At 38.2% G+C, this 19962-nt stretch overlaps 2 protein-coding genes across 6 annotated transcripts in view; one reads left to right on the plus strand and one right to left on the minus strand.

The window, feature by feature from the left end:
• ntrk1 (neurotrophic tyrosine kinase, receptor, type 1) overlaps positions 1 to 19962 on the plus strand; it is a 32502-nt gene that overhangs the window by 8242 nt on the left and 4298 nt on the right. The window contains exons 2-16 of one of the 2 annotated variants that reach the window (XM_079470246.1): positions 2310 to 2857; positions 5716 to 5790; positions 5942 to 6013; positions 8807 to 8875; positions 9037 to 9188; positions 9627 to 9769; positions 10129 to 10267; positions 12890 to 13222; positions 13311 to 13328; positions 13415 to 13473; positions 13554 to 13656; positions 16543 to 16707; positions 16799 to 16929; positions 17072 to 17244; positions 19409 to 19649. In XM_079470246.1, the coding sequence (XP_079326372.1) occupies positions 2640 to 2857; positions 5716 to 5790; positions 5942 to 6013; positions 8807 to 8875; positions 9037 to 9188; positions 9627 to 9769; positions 10129 to 10267; positions 12890 to 13222; positions 13311 to 13328; positions 13415 to 13473; positions 13554 to 13656; positions 16543 to 16707; positions 16799 to 16929; positions 17072 to 17244; positions 19409 to 19649 (2091 nt within the window). In that variant the 5' untranslated portion in view covers positions 2310 to 2639. Of the gene's footprint in view, positions 1 to 2309; positions 2858 to 5715; positions 5791 to 5941; positions 6014 to 8806; positions 8876 to 9036; positions 9189 to 9626; positions 9770 to 10128; positions 10268 to 12889; positions 13223 to 13310; positions 13329 to 13414; positions 13474 to 13553; positions 13657 to 16542; positions 16708 to 16798; positions 16930 to 17071; positions 17245 to 19408; positions 19650 to 19962 lie in introns of those variants that run through there. The other variant, XM_079470247.1, reaches the window with a different exon arrangement.
• Positions 14551 to 19962, minus strand: part of paqr6 (progestin and adipoQ receptor family member VI) — a 29604-nt gene continuing 24192 nt past the window's right edge. For 2 of the 4 annotated variants that reach the window (XR_013787399.1, XR_013787400.1), the window contains exons 9-10: positions 16470 to 16678; positions 14551 to 15232 (exon numbers count right to left, since the gene is read on the minus strand). The gene's annotated coding sequence lies outside the window, so the exon portion shown is untranslated. Of the gene's footprint in view, positions 15233 to 16469; positions 16679 to 18781; positions 19643 to 19962 lie in introns of those variants that run through there. The other 2 variants (XR_013787401.1, XR_013787402.1) reach the window with 2 other exon arrangements.

A 19962-nucleotide genomic window follows, 5' to 3' on the forward strand; every position in this document is an offset into this window, starting at 1 on the left:
AGGTAGGGCACAATATTTATCCCTATGGGAGGACGAGACTGCAATCACAGCAGTCAGCCGACATCATCCTCTGGGTGCTTCAGGAACAGAAAGCCTTCGGGGTAACAAGGAGCAGGGAAAATTTAGACATGAGAGAAGCAGGATCCGTAACAGACCAAAGACAACAGATCTCAAATAGAATTTTAAGAATGTTTCTACTGGACAGCAATGAGGTTGACTGGAGACTTTCTTAAGACTGCTTATCAGATTTGTTTAAAAAAGTAAGTTTTCAAGTCTAAGTTCTCACATGCATCTCCACATTTTCGAAAGAATTCCTAAGAAAGTGTCTGGATTTGCGAAGAGTTCAAAAGAGTGCAACGAGGTCTCCATGTGAACTTTTTCCCACAAAACGATGCGCTTCAGTTTCATTTGATAGATTATACACTCCACAAATGTTAAAATTCATGTTTGTTGTTATTTATTTTAAGGGATTTAAGGAGAAAAATCTGAGACCAAACTGATATAAAAATAGGTAAGCTTTGACATAGACGTGTTCTAGGACAACTGGAACTTTATTGACCAAACAGCATCAAGGACCTATAATGGAATTTATTTCGTTCAGAAAAGACATAGATGACATCTCTTTAAAATCTCAATTATTTCTTCTAGGCATCAGTGGCACAAAATAGAGGGCAAACGGAAACTTTGGCTCAAATTTCTTCTGAAAACAGGCAGAAATCTCAGACCTGTCTCTGTCATTATTGTCTTATAAACAAAACATCGAGAGATGTTTAAGAAAGGCAGCTTTAGCATGTGATCTTTAGTATGATGTTTATCAGATTAATGGCCCGATGACCATACAGCTGCTATGATGTGCACGTGGCCCGTGTAACGCTTGAAGTTCGCTTTTAAATACAAAAGAATATATCTTTAAATAGTACATTGGTTTACTGTCACAAAGACTGAATCAATAAAGATGCCAAATGTCCCTCGTTAAGTATAGAATCATAATCCCATTCCTCTATAAAGTTTTGGACGGAATGCTGATGTAGTTTTGAAGTGCTGTCAGTGTGGGATTTCACATTATGCTATAAATTAATGACTTGAAAAACGGCATCTTACATCGGTGTTGTCCTTCCTGTTGATAAAAACAACATATGCTGGTTAGGTAGGTTTTGAAGCATGGTTTGTGCTGGTTTAAACTGGTCATGAGCTGGTCCTAAACTGGTTTCCATTTCCTGAAAAAAGTTATTTGGACATCCAAGGTTTCATGTTCAGAAGGACAGCGACGGTATGTTAAAAGTAGCAAACGCATTTGTTCACTTAGATTTCTGTCTAATTTAAGGAATATAAAGGAGTAGTTAGGATAATAACATTTTTTTATGATAATTTACGCACCCCCATATCATCCAAGATGTTTATGTTTTTGATGAAAATCAAGGATTCTTCTCCATATAGTGGGCTCCAGTGGACTCCAAACGGTTGATGGTCAAAATTACAGTTTCAGTGCAGCTTCAGGGCTTTAAACGATACCAGACGATGAACAAAGGTCTTATCTAGCGAAACGATCGGCCATTTTTTTTTAAAATGTATATGCTTTATAAGCACAAATGCTCGCCTTGCTCTGTTCTGCAAAGAGTGCTCGAGACTTCAAGTAATATGTAATTATGTCGCAAAATTGCACGTTCAACTTGTAAACACTGACTCTGTACATCCGCCTACGTCAAGCATGACCTTTTCAACGTAATAACGTATTTTGTGAAGTCATGAACGTGCATTTGCAGAACTGAGCAAGGCGAGCATTTCTTTTTATAAAGCATATACATTTTTTAAATTTTAAATGATCGATCGTTTTGCTAGAAAAGACCCTTACTCATCATCTGGTGTCGTTTAAAGCCCTTTGAAGCTGCACTGAAACTCTAATTTTGACCATTAACCGTTTGGGGTCCATTGAAGTCCACTATATGGAGAAAAATCCTGGAATGTTTTCGTCAAAATCCTCAATTTCTTTTCAACTAAATAAACTAACACATAAACATCTTGGATGATATGGGGGAGAGTAAATTATCATGAAAATGTATTTGGAAAGTGCACTACTCCTATAAGTAACTGCTGCAGTTAGAAAAAGATCAATCTTCAAATGGTCACTTGACACAGACTGTCTAAAAGCATTTCAGACAAAAATACAAACAAGCAGCAAGACAGACAGACACAGACAGAGAGAAAGGGGGACTATTATATTGAGGAATGTTTTATGAATTGAATACATGATCTGTTGTGTTGTGGCTCCTCATGATCTCAAAAGTTTTCCATCTCAACAATTCTAACAGGTGGAGGAGCCCACTCGAGCCACCTGCAGCTCACTTACCATCTCACTTCTGCAAGTGTCACAAAGGTGTCTGGTAACCATTGCTTTCTCCCATCTCACACTCAACTAATGGACTGCTCGCCCCTCCCCTCTATTTCTTCATCTCGGACTGGGAGGCAGCAAGAGGAGGAGAGGAGGCAACAGCCCACCGTTCCCCTGGGCCCTTCTACACGGCTCAATAGCTAGCTCCTGGATGGGATCATAACCCTGAGTGCTGGCCAAGAGAAGAGCCGCCTCTCCTTACGTCCACAGTTCCCGCTTCATTTGCTGCCGTCTCTGATGCTGAGTGGAGATGCCCCAGGATACAAACTCTCTCCAACCGATGGCACGGAGGGGTTATCGTAGGTTGCCCTCGGTTGTGGTCCTGCTTCTCTTTCTGGTTCCACCAGCCCTGAGTGGATGTCCGGGTGCCTGCCGATGTTCCTTTGCCATGCTGCAGTGCCTGGAGACGGACGGGATCGCCAGTATCCCGGCGCTGGCACCACAGGAGAGCGAAAACGTCACAGAGATGTGAGTTGAGTTTAAAACTATGTACGAAAGTCCATCATTATTAGAAACAATGTTGTGCTTGATGAAAGTTAAGCCATGTTTAGTCCTGACACAACAAGTGTTGCTCTGGAAGAGATGAAAAAGCTTGTGAGTTCAGTCAAAGGCAACTGGCCTTTATGAAGAGCATATGGTTGTTTGTTTATAATGTCTTGCGCCGGTTTAGCCCAGACAACGAGATTACTGGAAATTTACAATAATGGAAAAGAGGAAAGTGGCCTTGTAGTTTCTCTGAGAGCTTTAAAGAGTGTTAGGTAACACTATCTAACCTAACATAATCCATTCAGGGAAGTGATGAGAAAACATTGTAACGTTCAGTTTGCTACAGAGTATTCAGATGGGTGCAGAAGTGCTTGAAAATGCTTTACTATAATGAGATAACTTTAGCGTGCATCATTTGTGAAACGGCTTTATATCATTGTGACGTTCATGGTTATAGTAGGTGACATAAACGCTACACCATGAACACTCTCTCTCTCTGTCGTGTGTTCTCTTTTATTTATGTTTACTGTAAAAAATGTGACATTTAATGGTAAAAAGTAAACTGATTAAAAATTATTTTATGTATAGTTTATATAGTATATACGTGTGTGTGTGTGTATATATATATATATATATATATAAGCATATGTATGTACATGTAAATACTGTACATACATATACTGTGTGTTTATGTTTATGCATGTGTGTATGTATGTGTATAAATTTGTATATAAACAAATGTGTAATGTATTGTTTTCATGTATGTATATACGCACACACACACACACACACATATATATATATATTATACAAAAATAGTACAAAGTTCATCATAAAAAGTTGTGGAAAACAATACCTGTCACATTTGTTTACATTTGAGGTTGTTTTACAGTTATAGTTCTATTTCATAACTTCACACTTTGCAGTGGGTATAATGTCACAAAATATGTCCTGAAGTACAGTATAACCTTATGTTTCAAGTTTATTTCTTTCCAAACTCTACACCCTTGCCACGTGTTTAAGGCGAACACTTTGTGGCCATAAAAATCACAGCATTTCACCGTATTAGCAAGATGGGTACGGTACATATAAACACGGCTTCTGTCAGGGACGAAAACAAGCCACCATTAACTTCATACCAGCAGCAGAAATTCATCATTCATCTAGTAAATTCCATCCCGTGAATTGCTCGCGAACGCCCAGCTGAAAACAATAGATGAAATATTACCCACTCGATGCGATTCAATAAGCTAAAGCAGTTTGAAATGTCGTCCCACCTGCTCTGTTATTACATTACGGCTCTCTGGGTCAATCAGACGCTAATAAATATGCGTTGTTCTCAAACACAACTCAGAATCCGAGGACATGAGAGGATTCCATTAAAGTCAAAAGAAATGTCGTGAGCTATAGATTCGATTATTAATGAACTAGAGATGCTTCAATGCTGGACGAGATTTTGTGAACGATCATTCGTTTGCAATCTTTAGGAGGAGAAATGTTCATACCCCACTTTGTAGAAGCGGTAATTAAACATACGCCGGGAACATGCAGTAAACATCTACTCTATAGTCAAGTCAAGTCAGCTTTATTTATATAGCGCTTTTTACAATTTTCATTGTTACAAAGCAGCTGTACAAGAAAACATTGACTACAAGCAAAACATATAAGGTTATGCAAGTCAGAGCACAGGTCAAATATCTGACAGACTATAAAATGCTATATCCAGTGTTAATGAAATAAAACTCTAAAATTCTATAATGAGAGTGAGCGAGAAACCATGGGTCCTTGTGATCATTTGCACATATGGGCTTGGTTTAACAATGTTATAAAAAGCGACTTGTTGCGCTTATTTATCGACCATAATTATCAAAGAAAACATCAGATTCAATTGAGTTGGATCAAGTACACACTTAAACATCAGTATTTTTGATATTAGCTCTGTGGTTAATCTGACTTTTCTAATGTCAACTGTCGATATCATTCGAAATAAAATATTCTGGATGATACACTTTCATATCAATTTAACAAGCCTTTTCCCATCTCAAAACCATTGTGAAACATTTTATATGACTGGTTCATAAACAAATACGGACATTGTTTACATTGTCTGGTTTACTGAGTCATGATGGAGACGCCATAACAACTTTCGCAAAATCCCTCTTGGAAGGAGAAGTACTTCTGTAGAAAAACTACTTCTGTGGAACCGAAAAACAATCGATTTCAAAATACTTCACTAATTCCTCAAATGAACAGCTGCGCGGGCACAGCAGCGTTTCATTTAGCTCACAGAGTCTAAAGTGATGATTAAACAAGAATCAGGTGAACATTAAAGCACTTTCAATGGATGTTTTTACAATGCAGTCTTTGAAAGAAATTCTTTTTTAGTATTCATCCATGAATTCCTGTTATTTGACAGTTATTTGTATCCACCGGGAGTAAATTGGATTGTGAAACATGGCCGTTGCTTACCAGAATGGAGGAGGTTGGAGGGGAAGGGTTGAAAAGTGAGAGGGAAGCAAAGTTGTTCAAAGGCATAGTCAGTACATTTTAAGATAATAAATCAAACATGTTGACATTCACTAAAGCATGTAAAACAATGTATATTTAGAAAACAAATCAATGGACAAAGAAAAATTCCCTTGCAGTTGCAATGAACGAAGTACCACTGAACATCCTAGCAACCACTCAGAACATCTTTGCAACCACATATAGCAACATCCTGGCCACACAAAACACTAGGATCACATCTGCTACGAAAGGAAAAGGTCTAGTCACTATTCTGAACAAGATTTCTGTTAAACTGATAATGAGAACAAGTTTTCCTCATTTCAACCCTCCAGCTACATAGAGAACCAAACCAACCTGGAGAACATCACAGACACGGACCTCGGCAACTACAGAGACCTAAAGAACCTGTGAGTCATCTCAGATTGAAAGATTTTCAAACATTTTAGCATTTGAGATCATGACTTTGTACATTCAAAAACTCATCCACTGTGCTCTTATAGCTTTCAATAGTATGCTTAAGAATATATTGTGTGTGTGTGTTTCACGTGTGTTTTTCAGGACGGTGACAGACTGCGGGTTGCTGTATATCTCTGAAAATGCATTTCAACATAATTTCAAGCTGCAGTATGTGTGAGTATTCTTAACAGAAGATTGGTCTTCCCACAATACCCTGGGGTCTTACGGCTTGTACCTGTCAATCACTTTGATGAATTTACAGTCAGTGGAAACAAATGACACATCTCACTTCGAGAAATCATTAGACTTAATAGATTTTCCACATAGGTTGCTAAAACTTAAAAAAACTTCTGTTAAATAAAAGCAAATAAAACATCAGCCAAAATATTATTTAAAAAACTTAAACTGAGCTAAAATGAGAAATGTTGCCTCAGAGATAAATACACTGAAATAAGCTTAAATTAAGGTACTAATAATTGTAAACGAAAATAAATACTAAAGTAACATTTAAATACATCAGACTTATGATTATATAGCAACATATAAGTGTAATAATAAAAATCAAATAATAAAATCTATTTTCTTTAAAGAAAAAGAATAATACAAAACATCATTTAAAATATTACAAACAAAATAACACAAAAAATAATCAAATCAAAAAAGTGACACAAATTAAAATCTAAACAAAAAATAGATCTCTCTGAACCGTATTATCTTCTATGTTTGGCTGCATGCACACAATACGTATCTGCCTTTAATGTCGAAAAACCTGCAAAGTGAAATGTAAAATATAACAATTGATCAGCAAACTACGACAACAGTTGCTATGCCTATGATGTCAACCCACCACAAGAGACCATACAGAACAGCAGGAACAAAACTGTGTTCCAAAAACACTAAATACAAAAAACACAATATTACATGTACATCTATTCTCATTGAGCACCTACATGTCAACAAAACTCAAATGATATTAGTCGTGTGTCTCCAAAGGTTGGTGACCCATATCTCCACTATCTTGTAACCGTTATCTCTTAGTGTGTGTGACATGCCCACTGTTGTTGATGTGGGAGAAAGTGGTCACACAGGGGGGGGGGGACGGTGTGAGTCTTGGGATGGGAGTAAGGGGGGTTTGGGGTAACATGAGAGCATATCCAGCAGTCACCCTTTACTCGCTCACTTTGGCGTATTATTGACAACTGATGCATAATAAATACACTCCACTAAGGGTCCATTATCACACAATCAATATTTCACAGAGGGCTGTGTGGAAGAACAGATGTGTCTCTAAGGTCTGGAAGCATCACGTGGTGGGGAGGTATACAGTAGGAAAAATCAAATTCTATTTTATTCGTCTGGCCAATTCATAGCTTTTGTTTGCTTCTTAAATCTGCGGCCCCTCCTCTGGACGCCTAGCTGTAACGGCAGCTGCTATTCTCAGGCTCTCTCTCCCTACGGTAGAATCGAACCGTAATAGATAGGCCCCGATGGCCGACCCATCTGACATGAACTTTGGGGAGTAGCGAAAACAAATATTTGAACCCTTGCTGGCCCCCATTAGCCCTGCCACAGAGAATCTATATCAGTGAAGGCATTACTGTCCCCGCTGCCTCTTATCCGTGCGTTCCTTCAGCTCTGCTTTACAGTTTTTGCCCCTGAGGATGCCTCGCAAATTCAATTACACAAGGAAAGTGAATTTCTCTACATCAGGAAGCGTTTATGTTATACAACTCAACAGCTTCTTGAAAACAGGCCGCTTTGATCACACCTTGTCTGTCTGTCTATCTATACATATCTATCTATATTTATCCATATCTACCTATCCATCCTATTCATCTACAAATGTATCTATACAAAGCCCAGAGAAACAGAAGAGACCTGTTTTCTGATTTTAAAATGGACTATTTATCGGTATGTGTTTAGGTAAAATGATCATTTTAGTTTCATTCTGTGAACTAGTGACGATATTTTACCAAATAAAAAAAAGCATTTTTCTATTTACATTTATTTGCAGAAAATGAAAACTGGAGAAACAGGTGAAATAACTGAAAGGATGCTCTGCATTTTATCAGACCTCAAATACTGCAAAGATAACAAGTTCATGTTCACTTTTAAGCAAAACGACAGACACTGGACTGGAATGGCCACAATGCATCTAGAAAAGCTGATTTGAAGTTAAATGTGGGTCTTTTTCTGAAGCTGTATATATTAGTCATCCATCCATATATCCATCCATATATATCCATACATACATATCTATATTAACATCTATACATATATCCATCCATCCATCCATCTATCTACAGTATATCTCTACATCTCTACATATATATCCATCAATCCATCCATATACATCCTTCTGTCCATATCTATCTATACATATCCATCCATACATCCACCCATACATTCATACATACACACATATACATATATATACGTCCATCTTTACATATTGTATAACCATCAATCCATCCATAAATGCATATATATCTATACATACATCCATATCTATCCTTCCATCCATATCTATTTGTACATCTATACATATCCATCCACCCATCCATCCATACATACATACCTATCTTTATATCCAACCATCCATAAATACATATCTATGTCTGTCTGTCGGTCTGTCTGTACAAAATTATTCTGATTCCAAATTGTGGATGGATGTGTATAGATGTATGTACTGTATACAGTATATATGGATGGAAAGATGAATATGGAGAGATATACAGTATATAGATGTGTATATACTGCATATACATCCATATACATCTTTCCATCCATAAATAGACAGTATATACATCTATATACATCCATCCATAATTTAGAATCAGAATTTATTCTTTTCAAAGGAAAATTACTTTTCATCAAAAACTGCTTATAGGCCTTTTCAAAAATTATACAAGGTAATTGAAAAATGAATGAGAAAATGTTTTTATTTCTACATGTTCTCTTCAACAGGAATCTGGCGTCTAATTTACTGGTACACATCAGCTGGCGAGTGTTTCATTCTGTTCCTCTCTTGAGTCTGTAAGTAGCATACTACATTCACATATTTTCTTCCATTCTGTTTTATGGAACCACAAAGTAAACAATTTACTGTGGAGTTAAACAATCCGTATGCACATACTTGATCTGCCCACTTTGTTGAAATCGAGAAATAAGCATAAGAAATGTTGTCTTTTGTACAGAATTCTGAGAGATAATCCGCTCACCTGCTCTTGTGACATCTACTGGCTTCAGCAGTGGCACAGAACACGACAAGGCGATGGCGACTCGCAACAAAACTGCATTTACAATGGCAACAGCATTTTACTGGATTCATTTGAAATGGAAAACTGCAGTAAGTGGACCCATCTAAAATAAAGGAGGATCTGTGTCATTTCTGTGTAACCACTGGCTGCACCAAACAAACTGTAAAAAACTGCAATTCTATTGTTGGCAGCACAAAAATGATAATTTATGTAATTACAAAAGCTCACACCGAGATCATGTGACATGCCTTAAAGTGATAGTATATAGTAAAATGACTTACCTTTTCTTGTCAATGACTTATGACTTGACATTTTAAACCTGTATGAATTCCTGAATTTCAAGAACATTGGTAACCAAACGACACTGGTCCCCATTGACTTCCATTGTATGGACACAAAACCAGTAATACATTTCTTAAAATAAAATAAAATATCACACGGGTTTGATTGACGGGGTAACAAAATCACAACAGATGTTTTGGGGGTGATCCGTATACCTTTAAATAAAAATGTGTTGCAATTCGCAGGTGTTCCTGAAGTCAAAATCTACTCGTCTACATTGACCACTCAAGAAGGTGGAAATCTGACATTCACATGTCAAGTAAGCGGAGTACCCAAACCCCTTATCAGGTGGAAAACTGATCAGCTACGCTCCAACTGGACTCTTCAGGTACATCATACTTGCTTCATGTGTTTTGTAAATTTAGTTAAGGAGGCAATCTATGACAGGATGTGATTTTGAAACAACCTTCCTCTCAAACAATCATAAGTGTAAACCAAGCCTACCAAATAGATTGACCCCTAAGCTCAAAGCGTAGCCATGTCACCGCTATCAGTCCAAAGTTTCAATACATGGTTGGACAAACCCAATGGACAAACCCAACCTTTGGGTTCGAATTAACCTATAATGCTACAACGGTTGAGTTTGTGCATATTTTACTTAACCATGGGTTGAAACATCTACATTTTTTTTTAGAGTTAGACAAATGCTGTCTACTTTATGTGAAATGTTTTCATTCCTATGGACAGCAGGAAATCTGGGGATCAACTCCCGAGCTGGTGCTGTATATGTGGAACATCTCTTCTGAAGACAACCTGCATAATCTCACATGTGAAGCGGAGAATCGAGCCGGTCTGGGAGAAGATATGGTCGAACTGGACATTCAATGTAGGTCCATACTCTCATATGTGTTCCTTTTCAAACTTAGCTTACTTGGTTAGCCAGATAATCGGACAACAACCTTTTTGTTCCTTAGATTTTACCAATTTTTTACTATCCAAATTATCTTTTAAAAAGCACTTAAAGTGAAAGTTTACCCAAAATGAAAATGATGTCATCATTTACTCACCATTTTGTCATTTTAAACCTCTATGACATTCTTTCTTATGCAGAACACAAAAGAAGATATTTTGAAGACAGATGGTAACTGAGGGGCGCTGGCAAGTGAATGGGTACCACTATCGGTTAACAAAATTCTTCAAAATATCTTCTTTTGTGTTCTTTAGAAGAAAGAAAGTGACATAACGTTTGAGACGACAAGAGGGTGAGTGAATGATGACAGATTTTTCATTTTTGGGTGAACTTCAAACCCACCATCCAATACAAAAAACACACAAGACACTGGTAGCAGCGTTGAGAAATTCTCTGAAATTCTCCCGTATGACCACACCACAGCAATTACCACTGTTTATCACCTTCTCTTCAGAAGAAGAAAAACAGTGCTTGACTTCAGACAAATGTATCGCCATCAGGGGAGCGATAATGACTGTCAGGAAAATGGCATGATAACCGTCTTCAGTTGTTGTTTGTTCTCTGCTAATGGATTTCTCTCCCCCGAAGTCCGGAAATATAATTGTGACGATTGATTGGCAGATAGCAAGTGTGTTAGCCGCCAGTCTATCAGAATCATCCTGCTGGTGCATGAGGGCTCGAGGACGGTCACTGCTTCCTTAGCCGGGCAGTTATACAATCTAAAAATGTTGGGTTATTTGAATCCATCGTTGGATAAAAAATGGACAAACCCAACAGTTGAGGTAAATGAACCCAGAAAATGGTTCATTTTGACTTAACAATGGGTTAAAACAACCCAGCATTGTGAGTTGAACTGTTGGTTTGTCCATTTTTGATAATAACCCAACACTTTTAGAATGTAGTATGTATCTGTCCATGTCTTAGTGTGCAGGTTCTATCGCATATTTCCAATCTGTCCTAAGTATCTTTTAATTGGTCCAGACTGTAATCGATTATATACTGTTATGCCCTGCTGTTAATTATGGTCTCAGCGTACTTACTGCTAACTGTAGCTTTGCAGATTTGAGATGGCGATGTTCACCTTCGGCCATCTACAGTGACCGCAACGTGGTTATTAAAGAAAAGTTAAAGATTTTAAAGACCTGCATATGACCTCTTATTTTTGCAGAACACAAAAGAAGATATTTTTTATGAAATGTCTCGGTGGTTTTGTGTTCATACAATGGATGTCAATGGGGGTCGATGTTGTGTGGTTACCAACTTTCTTCAAAATATCTTCTGTTGTGTTCTGCAATCTGAGGATGAGTAAATGATGACAGAATTGTCATTTTTGGGTGAATTATCCCTGTAACGTCAAGCTGGCGTAACCATACATAAGTATATACAGACGCCACGGTCAACATTTCAGTTGCTGACGTTACTTACAGTAAAAATCAATTGTATATCTATCTATAGACGTAACAACGACTTTTTTTAAAGGTAAACTCTTTGACAGAAGTGACTGTGAATCTGTGCGGAGTGCTTCCTGAAGGCAGGGTCATGGGTTAAGAGCAGCGTAATGCTTTTGGAGCAGCGGCCGGCATGTGTGCATCAGCATGTTCCTCCGGCTTAAAGAACCATTTCCTGCGACCCACTCCACTGAGATCTCAAGTGCCTCTTGTGGTTAGGTCCCCTAAACAGATAGATATGTTTTATTTATAACAGGTCAACAGGTTTGCTGTAAAGATGGAGCAAACTGATTAATGGAAAAAACAATGAGTGATGTGCCAGTCATCTGAAGAAAAGGTAGTGGACGGACACATGCTCATGCTCCTTCTCCTGTTCTCCTTGCTGCCGCTGTGTTTCAGGGAGAATTGTCCAATAAGGGACAAAGAAAAATTGTTACAAAACAGTTTTATATGTTAGAAAAAAACCTTCCCAAACCATCCCGATCGCTGGGGAAGTGTATCGAACACAGAAATACTACGTAATACGCCCAACTCGAATTTTGACCATTTAAAGCACGAGAAGACAGATCATTTAACTATGTAAAGAAGTCAGAATGCATGAAACACCGCTGCACGGCTGCTTAATCAAACTGTAGATACGAAAAAACTTGCGTGATGAAGAATGAAAGATTTTTGCTAAAAAGACCAGGTTGAATTTCCATGATGGTTTTAGCTTGTTAAATACAGAAACATACCAGCACCAAAAACACACAAACTAGTGACGAACAATGCTGGTCTTTGTAAATGGGAAATGAAAGGATATTTCACTCTTGAATTAAAATCTGTCATCGTTTATTCACCTCTTTCGTCTGTGAAACACAAAAGAAGATATTTCGAGAAATGTCTCATTGGTTTTGTGTTCATACAATGGAAGTCAATGGGGTCCGGTGTTGCATGGTTACCACCATTCTTTAAAATATCATCTTTTGTGCTCTACAGAAGAAAGTAAATCACACAGGATGACATGAAGTTGAGAATCTGTAAATATGCTGAAACTGGTGAAACCTCTTTGCATCACACTTGTGTCAACTCACGGTCTGTCTGCGTTCAGTTCCAGTGCGGATCAAGTTTCTACGGGATCCAGAACCTCAGCATCACTGGTGTATACCATTTTCCTTGGACAGCAATCCTCCAGCTGCCATCACATGGCTGTACAACAGCAAGCCCCTTATTGAGAACCTCTTCACTTACACGGAGCTGATCAGAGATGCGTCCGACGGCTCCGTCCAACACGGCTGTCTCTTCCTCAACAAGCCCACCCATGTGAACAACGGCTACTATACCCTCCTAGTAGATAACAAACTGGGGCAGGCCGAGGCCACAGTAATTGGGAAGTTCATGGAAAGTCCTTTCGACCCTTCAGATCCAGAGGGCATCATTCTTGGTAAGGCAACATCATCTAACACCTTATAAGACAATTTAAAAAGTTTCCATCGGCTAATTGAATTATATTATTTCTCTTCACGTGTCAGTTCTCACAGACCAACCAAGTAAGTAACTCTAGATCAACTTTAATGGACTGTTTACTGTTGAAGTGATTTATCTCAGAGATAAACCAATGTTTTATTGTTATCAGCTCCTACCAACCAATCCACAGATGATGTGACTGAGAAACTGGAGAGCAGACTGTTTGGGGTAAGACATGTGATAATGGACCCATTTAAAACATCTGTTCTTCGTCATATAATCTTAATAATGGTCATGCATGTTGGCAGGTATCTGTGGCGGTGGGTCTCGCTGTATTCGCGTGCGCATTTCTGCTCATCACGGTGGTTGTCATCAATAAATGCGGACACCACTCAAAGTTTGGCATCCACCGTAAGTTCAACGTCCCAATTTCGGTTATGTTTCATTTCTATGTTTGGATTCAATTATTTTATACCAAAAGGTAAATATACATGGGGTGAAACAAAGACATTAGAAAATTAAATTATTCATGTAGATTGTGGGGGTAAAATAATCTGTATTTGATGAGAATCTTCAATCACATTGATTTAATTCCAGACTTTGCAAATCTGAGCTCAGTTTGAGACATTGTCTTTTATTTAATTGGGAGGTTTCTGGCCCTTTTCTTGAGATAAATGTTTGAGACACAGATGTCTTTAGCAAAAGTTTTTATTTATTCTCCATTTAATCTCATTCATGTGATTTCACATGGCCAACCCTTATTTATAGAAAACACTTTTCTAGAACGCTTCTAGAATGACATGACTGGAGTTTACATTTACATCTAGTCATTTAGCAGACGCTTTTATCCAAAGCGACTTACAGATGAGGAAACATTGGAAGCAATTATAACAACATAGACAACAAAATACATAAGTGCATCAAAACTAGTCAATTAAAGCCTAGCAAAGTATACAAAGCTAAGAATAGTGAGGTTAGTATATTTTTTTTATTAATAAGTGGGAAAGGTAAAAGAATTTGGATAAATTCATCAGTGACGTGTTGACAGAAAAGATGCGTTTTTAGGCGTTTTTTAAAGATGGCAACCGAGTCTGCTGATCTTGCAGCAGCAGGTAGATCATTCCACCAATGTGGAACAGATCCAGAGAAGGTACGGGAGAGTGACTTTGTTCCTTTTTGAGATGGCACCACTAGTCGTTGTTTGTTTGCAGACCGCGGTGATCTGGCAGGAACATAGGTCTGCATTAGCGAGTGAACATTAAACTGTGCCACAATGACTTTCTCCATTATTATTATTATTATTTTGTAATCTGAATTGAGTTCAGCAGGATGCTTTGTCTTGCTTTTAAGCCAAGTGCAAAAGGCGACGAGGTACGGTCTCTTTTGAGTTGCAACTTTGCACAGTATCAGGCTAACAGCTCGGCAGAGTGCTGGCCGGTCTTAATTACAGCATGCAAAGTAAATAGCATCGGGAGCCCCAGCCGCGAGCCAGCCATTAAAGAAGAGTGATGGAGCCATGCTTTCAGGTCCACTCGCCGGGTGCACAAAGTGCTTAAGTGGACCTGATTGCCTCCCTCCCCTCTCACCCTCTATTCCCCGCGTTCCTCTTTTCTGCCCTGTCTGGGGTCTCTGCGGTTACAGCTTGAGTGGGTTTTGTGATCTGAACGAGAAGCTTTTGCATTTAATGCTGCTTCCTAAATCTGAGGTGCTTTGGTTTGAATACAAGAAAATATTCTTAAAGACATCTTTTTGTACATGATGCATTGTATACATCACGCCGACTCCAAATGGAAGTAACTTGCTGTCAATTATAACCTAGGGACAGTTCACCCAAAAAGGAAATCTCTGTCGTCATTTACTCACCCTCGAGTTGTGATGAACACAAAGAAGGATATTTGGAAGAATGTCAGGAACTGAAGATATTTTGAGAAATGTCCATACAATGAAGGTCAATGGGGTCCAATGTTGTTTGATCTTCTTTTGGGTTCTATAGAAAGAAAGTGATACAGGTCAGGTATGTTATATTTGGTCCCTTTAACAAGCAAAATGACAAATATTAAGACTTAAAACACACTTAAGTGAGGGTTATGCTTTAAATAAGAATGAAACTATGGTAAAGGAAAAACAAGTTTTCTTTTCTGACCCCATTGGCATCTTTAAAATCTTGTAAAGTCTCTTGTTCGAAGGGTTGATATTTGTGTCCTTGGACCACAAAACCAGTTATAAGGGTCCGTTTTTTGCCATAGAGACTATACATAATCTGAAAGCTGGATAAATAAGATTTCCATATGTTTGCTAGGATAGGACGATATTTGGCCAAGATGCAACTATTTTAAAAAGTGGAATCTGAAGGCGCAAAAAAATCAAAATATTGAGAAAATCGCCTTTAAAGTTGTTCATCACTGTAGAAGGCTGTAGAAAGGACAGGTTAGTTTGGCTTACCGCTGTAATGATTTATTCTAAGCTTTACAGAGATACCAAACTTGATTGGATAATTCCTAAGAGTGGGTAGCAGCGAGTGAAGTTTGTTGTTGTATCTGGCCATTTTTCCTGCATCAAATCAAGTTTTTACATATTAACAAAATATCTTAATGTAACATGATCTTTACTTAATATCCTAATGATTTCTGGCATAAAAGACCCATACAATGTATTGTTGGCTACTGCTACAAATAAACCTGTGCAACTTATGACCATTTGATAAGAAAATAAGACACTGATTATCAGTCAAATTGACAGTGAATTTGGGACACAAGCCATATAAAAGGACCAGAATATCATGATATGAAACCTCCTTAAAACTACCCAGTAACACAAAAGTATATCAATATACTGTATTTTAAAATACACGCACAACATCTTAAAAACTGCAAAACAACAGCTCGCATCTTCTTGATAAAATGTTCCAATCCAATTTGGAGAAAAGATTTCAAAAACATCCCCATGGGAAATTGCATTTGACCGTCTTATACGATTTGTGTTTGCTTCATCCGGCTTCCGAGAAAACACTTGATTGTACAACATGAGACAAAGGAAAATTCAAGTTAATTCACTATTTAATGCAGACCTTTTTCTCATATTCTGATTGGCTAAAATTATACTAGGCCATTCTAGAAGTTTATTTCCCAACCACCGTTTGGTTAGTAGTATACAGTGAAATAAAAGAGACGGCGTAATGTTTATCCATGTCAACCTGCAAAGGAATTCAACATCATTGTACCCACCTGCTTTATTTGGTCTTCAGAGTGAAACCAGTGCTGTTTGTGGACAGATTTATCATTTTCTGTGTTTCCGCAGGTTCGTCGGTTCTAGGCACCGAGGATGATTTGGCCGTGTCTCTGCGCTTTATGAACTTCGGTGTAAGTCCTCCATCTTCAGATGACAGCACGCTGGACTCTGGCTTGTCCAGTTTTGTGGAGAATCCGCAGTACTTCTGTGGAATCATTAAAGACAAAGACATGTGTGAGTACCAATCCCATAATCCCCTGCAGCATTCATTACTTTAGTGCATTGCGTGTGTATGTTATGAATGAAATGTGATTTATTTTTACAGGTGTACAGCACATTAAAAGAAAAGACATTGTTTTGAAGTGGGAGCTGGGTGAGGGAGCGTTTGGTAAAGTCTACCTGGCCGAATGTGCCAATCTCTGCCCTGATACTGATAAGATGTTGGTTGCCATCAAGGTAAATAACATAACTAAATGTGACATGTGATGTTCTGTGCTGTCACGGTTGCCCTAATGCAATGGAATTTCTAAATAATTTTAGAGGCCTCTGAGTGTTTACTGTATTTATATACAGTATGTGTCCATTTGTATTCATGTAGACCCTAAAGGTGGCCAATGAGTCAACTCGGCAGGACTTCCAGCGCGAGGCTGAGCTGCTGACTGTGCTACAGCATGAGCACATTGTTCGTTTCTACGGCGTGTGTACAGACGGAGAGCCTCTGGCCATGGTGTTTGAGTACATGAGACACGGAGACCTCAATCGCTTCCTAAGGTCAGTCCAATAACCACCGGCCGTTCCCAAGAAAATACACACAGGGCCAGCAATGTGGTGTGGCGGTCGAAAGGTGACCACAGTCCTTAGTCAAGTGTTCTTAACCATACATGCACAGGATGACCTTAGAAATACCAAACAAATAAAGCCGTCTACAGGAAAATATTAAGGAGAAACCTGGGGAACTGATGTGAGCACCAAATCTTTTATATGTACAGCCGGGGTTTTTAACCACTGATTTTCACTGGCTGCTTGTCAAGAAACAAACTTTATACAAAACATTAAACCACTTGGTCTGAGACAGTCACAAACAGCAACGTTTTGATAGATCTACAGTATTACAATGGCGGACATCTTGGTTAGGTCTATGAAGAGCTATATTCTGCCCAGATGATAGACATAAAGTACAGTTTCTATCCTCAATCAGAAAAGACAAACTTCTGTTAATATTAAGTTATTAAATAAAATGAATAATAAATAAAAAAAAACACTGTCCAATTGGAATTAAAACAAGACAATAACAGTCATCACAGATTGAGCTCCAAACACATGTGTATCCTCTAAAAGCTAAAGGCTGACCAAGTTATAAAGAGGAACAACGCACAGAAACAGCAGATATCATTTTGTGATCTTCGAGTCTTAATGAAGTTCACTAAAGTTTGAAATGGTTGACCATATGTCCGGCACAGCTGAGTGCGTAAAGATCCAGTCTGTTTGCCAGGTGGCTGCTGGGGCCAGATTGGGAGTGGGGACATGTGAACGTTTGAGGGGGAGATGAAAATCGCATTTTCACGAGACACTGCATCGATGTGGCTCCAGTCTCAGATGCAGCTGCCCCATCCTGCCACCTGCCTACTAAACTAATATGGATCACATATGAAACCTCATAGCGGAGAGGAGGCGAGCCAATGGCACAGGGTTTACAAGCATGTATTAGGATGAATGGAGACACTGGGTCGCTCGTTGATGCCTGATAGACATGCGAGGCAAGGGAGACATGGGAAAGAGAGATAAGAGCCTTGAGATCACTGAAGATGAATGGTTCGGCAGAAGGCACATGCGTGCGCTATATGCAGATTGGAACGGAATAAAGGACACTGCACAATCTGGACAAGCTCTGAAAGTCTCAGGTTAAATTGCAGTTGTGTGAAAGGGCTCTGTGAAGTAGACCCAACACATTGTTAATAAACCAAATCTTACTTTGTAATATTTTACATTGCTACAGTGATTTAGCGCTAAAAATAGAGAATGAGATTATGACAGATAGTACCATTTATGTACGCTACCAATCTGACGTTTGGATAGACAAGATCTTAAAAACTTCTAATTACTTGAAATGAGTTTTTACATAAATATAAACTGGACATGAATATGCATCACTGTTAATATGCAATGTTTTAAACCAAATTGAACCAAATAATGAAGGAAAAACATGCAATATAACAAATGCATAGTATAATGAAAACTCAACGCATGGAATATACTTCATAAAAGTACAGTCGTTGCCAAAGTGATGTCCAACTTTAGTCCAAAGTTTGATGTTGTCACTCTTCATGCAAATATTTTATTCAAGTTGTCTTAAAAATGTGCTTATGCATGTTGTGTAGTAGTTCTTGGTGTTTAAACTGAAGCTCAGAGCTTTTGAGAAGAATCCATGGAGGCTTGGCCAAAAATACACACAACATATGAGAAAAACTCAGTCAAAGCCTGAAAGATTTTTTACTTCACTTAAAGTTACATTTTATGAATCCTTCTCCAAATTGAAGGTTAAATTAAAAAATTTCCAATCAATTTTTAGAAATCTGCATGTGTTAACTTGTGATAAGCTGATATCTCAATAAAAGCACATATGAAAATTACACCATATGTTTACTATAATAACCACAGTTTTACTATGGTATTTCTAGTAAAGCATAGTAACCACAAGTCAACCATAGTTTCATTATAGTAACAACAGTTTAACCATAATAACAACTTTGGAATCGAAACTGGGAATTAAAATAAATCGATAAGCAGAATCGGATTTGATAAAATTCTAACAATACTCAACCCTATTCAGACTGTAGGTCAAGCAGTATGATCGTATGCCATTCCAAATATACCATGATCTCTTTTCTCCTGATAAAGTTTTTAATCAGCTGTTGTGTCTTCTCTTACTGAACAGGGCCCACGGTCCAGATGCTCATATCTTGGATGAAGTGAAGGTTCCTCCAGTGGGTCAGCTGACTCTTCCTCAGATGCTCCACATCGCTGCTCAGATTGCTTCAGGCATGGTGTATCTAGCATCTCTGCACTTCGTCCACAGAGACTTGGCCACCAGAAACTGTTTAGTTGGAGAAGATCTGGTGGTGAAGATCGGGGACTTTGGGATGTCGAGAGATATTTACAGCACCGACTACTACAGGGTAAAACAGATTTATGTGATTCATGCAGACGTAAACTTTGCTTTAGATGATTATTTTATAATACATTTCACAAGGGATATACTGTAACAGAAACAAAATAATATAAACATGAGACAGCACTGTTGGATGACTTTCACATTGCTGTTGGATGACTTTACGTCACTCCTGAGGTTTGATTTTGGTTGAAATCAACAAACACTGGACTGGAATGGACACAATACATCGAAAATGAAAATTTTGAATTGTCTCTGAATTATTAGGAATGTTTCTAAAACTCTAGAAGAAAAACAGTATGCGAGATAACTGGGGTGTT

Source organism: Barbatula barbatula (assembly GCF_947034865.1).
Source record: "Barbatula barbatula genome assembly, chromosome: 12".
NCBI lineage: Eukaryota > Metazoa > Chordata > Actinopteri > Cypriniformes > Nemacheilidae > Barbatula > Barbatula barbatula.